Source organism: Amaranthus tricolor, chromosome 16 (genome assembly GCF_026212465.1).
Source record: "Amaranthus tricolor cultivar Red isolate AtriRed21 chromosome 16, ASM2621246v1, whole genome shotgun sequence".
Classification (NCBI taxonomy): domain Eukaryota; kingdom Viridiplantae; phylum Streptophyta; class Magnoliopsida; order Caryophyllales; family Amaranthaceae; genus Amaranthus; species Amaranthus tricolor.
The window spans coordinates 8,551,941-8,559,629 of NC_080062.1; the positions used below are offsets into that span (position 1 = coordinate 8,551,941).

The 7,689-nt window shown below is 34.4% G+C and overlaps 1 protein-coding gene across 1 annotated transcript; it reads right to left on the reverse strand.

Moving 5' to 3' along the window:
• Positions 1–1,804: 1,804 nt before the first annotated feature.
• Positions 1,805–7,334, reverse strand: LOC130802849 (uncharacterized). Its single transcript, XM_057666944.1, has 7 exons — positions 6,647–7,334; positions 4,870–5,201; positions 4,454–4,793; positions 2,734–2,882; positions 2,567–2,660; positions 2,298–2,369; positions 1,805–2,221 (listed from the first exon to the last, which is right to left on the reverse strand). Exons 1-7 carry the CDS (start codon positions 7,175–7,177, stop codon positions 2,177–2,179), a joined length of 1,563 nt encoding a protein of 520 aa, XP_057522927.1. The 5' UTR covers positions 7,178–7,334; the 3' UTR covers positions 1,805–2,176.
• Between the last annotated feature and the right edge of the window lie 355 nt (positions 7,335–7,689).

Below are 7,689 nucleotides of genomic sequence, written 5' to 3' on the forward strand. Positions count from 1 at the left end.
GTTGATAATTGAAATCATGATGTGGTGGGAAAAGTTAGATATCTGATAACCTAAGGTGTATATTCAGTTACCACCCCTTTTCATCCTTTTGGTGAGGCAATTAAAATCTAGTTTTTATGTTAAATATGTGGATGATGGGTTGAAGATGGATGTTAAATCTTATTGATGAAGGAAAACTCTTTTTTACAGATAAGTAGTAATGTTCGGTTGAAGAAGGAAGCTAGTTTAGCCGGTTAAACGTATAAATCTTTAAAAGCAGATGGGTATAAAATTTGAACCTTTAAAAAATAGAAAAAATTACACTGAATAATCTAATCTTTTCACGATTTTCCTATAATAATGTTACCTATTGATTAATCATAAATAATTCCAATTATTGACGTAGTTATCCAAAAATATTGTTCATAAAAATTTTACCTGTTTTTAGAGGTAAACTTATAAAAAATAAAGATAAAATAAAATAAAATACAAAAATATTAACAAAAAAAATCAAATAATAACCACCCATCCACCCCACCCCGACCACCCAACCTCAGCCGATCCCATATTCCGGCCGGCCACCACTTTCCCTCTCCACCCTCCCTGCCATCCACCCCTCCCTCCCCCTTACCCTTGATGCTTCATGTTGTGCATATGTGCACGAGCTTTCATTACCTCCTCCACTTCAGCCATTTTTCCTTCTTCACTCCTCAATTGCTACCAATTCTTCCCCTCTCTCATTTCTAGCGAGTCCCCAGCCCTCCCCCTCCTCCCCTTCTCCACTCCCTCTCACCACAGTCACTAATTTCCCTCTTCACCGTTGCCCGATTTCTGAAAATCTTCTCACTTCTCCTTCTCCTAAACCGCAAACAACCGGCCATCACCTTCACCTAGCCGTCACTAACCCAACACCTCTCGAACCACCACCTAGCTAAGTCAAATTTTTTTGATCAATATATGAAAATTGGGTGCGAATGTAGATAGAGTTCTACGATTTTGTGGGTGGATAAAATTGTGGGGTTTTGTGCCACTAAAATAAAAGTTGTGGTGATGGTGTTGGCGGCTGTGTGGTGGTGTCTCCGGTGAGCGGGAGATGGTGGCAATGGGGCTAGGTTGTTAGGAGGGTTTAATTTTTTTGTAATGTGTTCGTAATTTATCTTTTTTTTTATTCAAAATGACTTGCTACAATAGATAGCAGGTCACCCGAGTGTACCCAAGACAAAGACCCTCCTAATTTCGAATTATTTATTGTTAATCGATAGGTTGAATTATTGTAAAAAAATCGCGAAAAAAAGGAATTATTTAGGGTAATTTTTCCAAAACAAATAAAAATAAAAAGTTCGAACCTTTATAAAACATTAGTTCGTTATTAATAACAGCATACAAAAATCGACTAGTTTATACAACAAAAGAAGTTAAAAAAATCAGCTTTTAAGTTCGTTGTTAGTAATCTATTAGTAGCTATTACTAACAGCGAACAAAGAAGCAGACTTTTTAACTTTTTCTTTGCCAAATTGTTTGTTCGCTATAGTAACAATAACAGCAAACAAAAAAAACCATAGATTCCAACTGACTGATGCTAATTTTGAAAATTAAAATTTATCAAAGCTTATTTTAAGAATTTTTTTAAAAAAATTTTGTTCAAATTTTCTCTCCCCGTTAAATATATCAAAACATCAACCTAACGAGCCAATCCGCCCCATAAACTAGCTCTATAGGAATATTAATGGAGCGTGAATAGCCCTAAGAATAGCAATTCTCATTCAACCCTGTGTGATATTTAAAAACAGCACCTGCACCAGAAGTATTAAATAGAGAATCACAGTTGAACTAAACATTTACATATGCTCACTCTGCAGTCTGCACTTGTGTGTATTGCTACTGATAATAATATTTCTTTTTAACATGTCATGGAGAAGATGAAACTAATTTATTGTAGCAAATATAAAGTATGAAGGTAAAGGCAATACACTTTCACTAAAATCAAAATCAATATACCCAGAAAGGCCAGAATCACTTTGAAATATTATGACTATTTCCCGCGGATAGATCTTCATCTAACTAGATTTCAAAACTGGGTAAACGAAAAATAAAACGAGAATACATTAAAAGAAGCGTACATTTTGGCATCCGAGCAACATCATAGAAGTAAATGGGTAGAATGAAAAGCAAATAGTTTCTACAAAAAGATTGTAATCTACTCCAACTTTATCCTGTCCATATCATTCATCACGCCTTCAAGCTGCAGAAATTGCCAACAAGTTCAGTTTAAAAACATTCATTTAGTACAGAAGGCGTTAAAGTGAACATGATTTTACCTTGGCAATTTGACGCATGAAATAATCACCATATCGTTTGATTGGCTTAGGTTCGATGATGTGTACCATATCCTGGAATAGCATCAAAAGTCAAAAGCATGTCCCAATACCTCACATCTAACGTTTTTAAATATAGCTGATGTGTAATACACAAAGGCGTGATTACACAAGTGCCATCGGCTTTCAACTACAAGCTTAATGCAATAGATAATGTGTGCAAGAATAGAAGCATATAAATATATCTGAGAAAGATGCTTAAATGGACTTACGTCATCAATATAGAAATCAATATCAGCGTTGGAGATAATCCTGCCCTCAGCATCAACAGCATGCGTCTTGTGCTTATAGGACATCAAGATTGTCCTGACAATGAATAAAGGTTAAGGACCTCCCAAAACCTAGCAACAACAATGATTAGACATTTACAAATTCTCACCTTAATGTAGCTTCATCCACTTCCATGTAAGTAGCAAGTTTGCCAAGCGATATGGTAGAGTACACCTTCAAAAAGGTGCGCACACTGGCCAGTAGTTGTTGTTGCTTAACTTCATAAAGGAAAAGCTTCAATTGAAGTCTGTAAGCATCCTGCATAGTGCAATTTCAAATAGACGAGTTACACGAATGCAGTTTTATCATGGCACAAAATGAACATGAGATGGAGACAGCGATCGAATACTCAAAATACCAAACAGCATATATGCCACTAATTGGAAAATAAATCATGTAGATCAGTAGATGCATCAATAGGTTCCATAATCCATAATTATCAAGGGTCACAAGGGAAACAACTTTAAGAGTTGTAAGGGGCATGACTCAACCTATTTGCAAATCCACATCCACATGCATGTGTCAGACGTCCAAGACAGCCACAACCCAAAAGGCAAACCCGTACTAAGTAAGAGCCTACTAAAAAGCATCATACTCCCTCAAATTCAGAACATTGTCCCATTTAATTTCATTATACTATTCATTGATCACTCTTAATTTGTATTTTATTCTTTATCTAGATGTCAAAATCTAGTCAAGTGGGATTCTATTTAATTTGTTTCAAAGTAAATTTTAATATTAATTTTTTACAATTTTTAATTATGCACAATTATATATGTTTAGGATTGGAATTAGCACATTGGATAATGTGAATTGGAGGGAGTATAAGATTTAGTAACCGAATCAATTTAGAAACAAATGTATCTTAACAGTCATCAATATTTGTTATTTACATCATGAACACACAAAAGAATAAAAATAATCGACACAATTAATAGTTTGAAGAAGAGCAGTCCTCTAGGATGCATAGAAGATGTAAACATACTAAATCAGATCAGTAACAAGTAACACATTACAGTCAGTGATTCGAAAAGTTAAAAACTAGACAAAGTACCCAAACTCAATGGATGATGTTTTCCCTAGGTTCAACCCACTTGAGTTAACATATAAAGCATGTGCACCTAATCATATTATTCTCTATGTTCAAGCAGATCTATTCCTGGTAACTTGATCTATCTATTCAAAAAGTACCCCAATGGCTAATTGTACGGAGAGGAATAAAGCAAATCAAATAGCAATAGAGAAGAAATAAAGACAGAATAGAGGCAAGAGGACTGACAAGCTTCAATTAACAGAGAACAGTGGGGAAGGGGTCATGATCCGCCAAAATTCCAGGACAAGCAGGGAACTATCACTAAACTGAAAATCTAGGAGTTTCTCAGACGAGATACCAGAAACAGTCCTTAGAACAGATTGTTCTTTTATTAGAGCAAGAAACAACTTCAAATAGAGACTCAAATGTGATAAATTTGAACAAAAGTCCACATCAAAGCTATGCAAATATTCAAATAAACCTTTCAAAAAACCAATTTCAATAAACCTTGCATCTCTAACTCTGCAATACACAACCAATTTAAACAGAATCTATATGGATTCCAAATGGCTTAGCTAGAAGACAATCGATCATAAGATTTATATATTCAAACATACAACCAGAAATCTATTTGATCTGTAGAAACTTGTTGAGGTGAGTGTCACCCGCATCCAGTGATAGGAATATAGAATACTCTACAACTCGAAGATCATACCAAATTAACAACCAATATATATTAACCATAAAAAGTAAATAAAAAAAATATACAACACTCATATGTCAAACAATAATTCACCTGATTGTAATTAACAAGTGGTTCATCATAGTTTGGAGCTGATGGAGTAATGAATTTGGGACATGCATAAGAGAACAGCTCGTCATACAGCACAAAAGCCTCATCATCATATCTTTGCATCCTACTCAGCTTCTCACCATATTTCTCCCTAAGCTGCGAGTTCACAGTTTCTTCAACAAGCTTTGTCTGGGGACAGAGAGAAAGACAAATTGCCAGCAAAGCATACATCTGCTCATTTTTCTTCAGAATTTGCTCATACTGCGGAGATTTCTGATGATACTGTTTTGTCTTGTAGATATACAAAAGAATTTTATTAAATTCGCGAACCGCCACAACGTATCTGCAAAGAACATGCTTTAGCAGATTAGTGAAACATTCATAAGCCTCAACAACCATACAATCTAAAAAAAACATACCTTCGTAGCATAAGATTTGCGAAACCATAGTGATAAATAGTAGCGATGTGGCTTCCAATTACAGTAGTATAAACACCATGCTGACTAATGTCAATTGGAAGTAAGCACTTCAACCCAGTGTTGTAATCCCCCAAGAGACAGTGAACTCGAAGCAAGCCCACCATGCTGAAGTACCCCAATACTCGCAAAACATTACTTCCACCATTATAATCATACCCATCATCTGCAGTAAATCGTTCAAGTCCCTCTTTCTCCCGCTTCAAAATTTCAATAATCATTGACTTATCAACAAGTGCTTGCAGGTAATTGAGAACACCACATACACTCCATGCCTGAAGGAGATCAATTTAAACAAGAAAATTTTTCACGTCAACAGGTTTATAATTTATAGTCACTAATGAATATCAATAAAGCTAACAGCTACTTTTGTATCAATCAATACAACCACCATCACTAAAGGAAGAGAAAATAATAAGGTGGTGAGAAGATCACAAGGCTTTCTATATCTCATAATCTTTGGTGTTAAGGTGTAAGATTGTGTTTTAGGTTGGCGAAAGAATATCTCTTGATATTATACAATATTTGAGGTACGAAAAATGCATCACTGTCAATAGCGTACCGCCCCATTAAAGAATTACCCATAATCGTCGAAATTGAATTTTTGCATTATGATCCTACCCATCTTGTGAGCCTGTATGACTCAATCCGATCCTAAAATGACCAAACAAGATTAAAATTCTATGTTTGATAGGATTGTTTGGTCAAAATTTGATTGTAGGATCCTACGGTCTAATAAATTGGATTAATTTTAACAACAATGTTCATACATCCCAAGTCTCAATACAATTTGATTACCTAACAAGCAACATTAATTCATCAAACAATGACTCCAAAATCTCAAACTCTGGATCCTATCAAAACTAACAAAAAACTTAAAGGTGAGTGTCAAATTAGATGCAAGAGTAGTCTCTATAAGTAGTTATTAGTTGTAGTTGTTAGAATAAATTAGAAGTTTTTCATGGTTAACTGTCAATATAATATGTTTGAATTTTGAAAGACACTCATGGTAGTTTTCCCAAAAAATATACCTCAAAAGCTAATTAATGATTATTAGTGTTTTGCCTCGAGTCAAACAATGAATTGAAAGCAACCTAGAAAACTACACCAAGCAACACCCATAGTAAACACATAGGAGAAAGGTCTCAGACTCACAATCAATTTATTTAAATATTATAAGTCAGATCCTTGCATAATATTTCCAATAGTCTTTCGATCATATAGCAGAACTACATCTTGAATAGAAATGATCCTTTTTTGTAGAAAAAAAAAATTTTAACTAATCCCAGTTCATTCTTTACAATAAGGATTATAAAGAAAATCAATACCATATAAAAGTATTAGTTTTTGACAACATACTGACATCTCAGTTAAACTTCAATATAATTCCAAAAGTTCCTGAATGCAATGATAAAACAGCATCTCATATCAAATTAACATTAAACTCGGTACCTCTATTCATCCTAGATCAGTACCTTATCCAAAGTCATTCTACACAAACACTTAAAAAGAAGATGGCGTGAAAATCACACACAATGTCTATACTAATCTTCCTCCTCAATCATGGAAATCTAATTACAATTATAAGAATTCATACATATTCAGACTTCATCTTACGGCTAAAATGACACAAACTATAATAATAATAATAATAATAATAATAATAATAATAATAATAATAATAATAATAATAATAATAATGACAAAACAGAAAACAAACCTGATCGTGTTGTCGAAGCAACGCAATTTCCTGTTCAGATTTAGACTTCATCTTAGCCCTAAACTGACAAAAACTCTGAAATTGATAAACAAATTCATCAACCATATCCCACAACCACTGGTTAGGCAATTGCATAGTAACAACACCGTGAAGCAAAACTTGAAAAAGACTACAATAATTATCCCAACTATCAATCCTCTGTTTAAGAGTAGGTTGAAGACGAGCATACAAATGTCGATACCACATCTCGAGATAAAGCAAACCAAAAACATGATCGTTATCGACGTAACTTGCAATAGCGTCCCTAGAGGGCCATGGAGTATCCTTAAACATGCGATCACTGAGGGTATGGAAGGAAGTTTCATACATTTGGTGGATTTCGTAGACATTTTTTTCGCGGATATGGCGGTAGAGATGGACAACAAAGGATTTGACGGAATCTGGAACGAAATTTGGATCGTAAGTGTTGGATTCGGCGGAAGATGGTGGTGCGTTTCCATGGTGGTCATCGTAGTCGTAACTGGCCGCCATTGTTGTAGGAAATTAAGGAAATGGTGGAGAGAAGAGGTGAGGGTTTGTGTGGTTTTCACCCTTAAAATTGTAGAAAAGTGAAAAGAGAATATAGATTTAGGGTTTCAGGCTGGATACGGTTCTGGATGGTGTAAATGGGTTTGATATGGATTTGAAGAGTCCAATTTGTTTGGCGTTGGAACTTTTGAAGATCCAATCAATATGCAGACCGTTTTATCATAAAATGTATAATACGAGTCTATATAATATAGGGTAAATTGTTTAATATAAATCAGCTTTTACTTAATCCCCTGAAAATAAATCCAACTATTATTTATTTTTAAAAAACTCACCTACTTTAAGACAAAAATTATGAATATATGTATCACCCATCCTAAGATTGCTTTCTACCAAGCACACTTAACTGTATAGTTCTTAGCAAATGAGCGCCCATGAAAAGAAGATGCACCTTGATATGAGTAGTCTATCAATCATTTTTTAAAGCTAAATCTGAGGTATCACAATATACTATA

Coding starts and splice junctions, on each gene's coding strand:
- LOC130802849 (XM_057666944.1), bottom strand. CDS start 7,177: ATGGCGGCCAGTTACGACTACGATGACCACCATGGAAACGCACCACCA. Junction 2,883..4,453: donor CACTTGTTAATTACAATCAG/GTGAATTATTGT, acceptor TGCACTATGCAG/GATGCTTACAGACTTCAATT. Junction 2,370..2,566: donor TTGATTTCTATATTGATGAC/GTAAGTCCATTT, acceptor ATGCTATTCCAG/GATATGGTACACATCATCGA.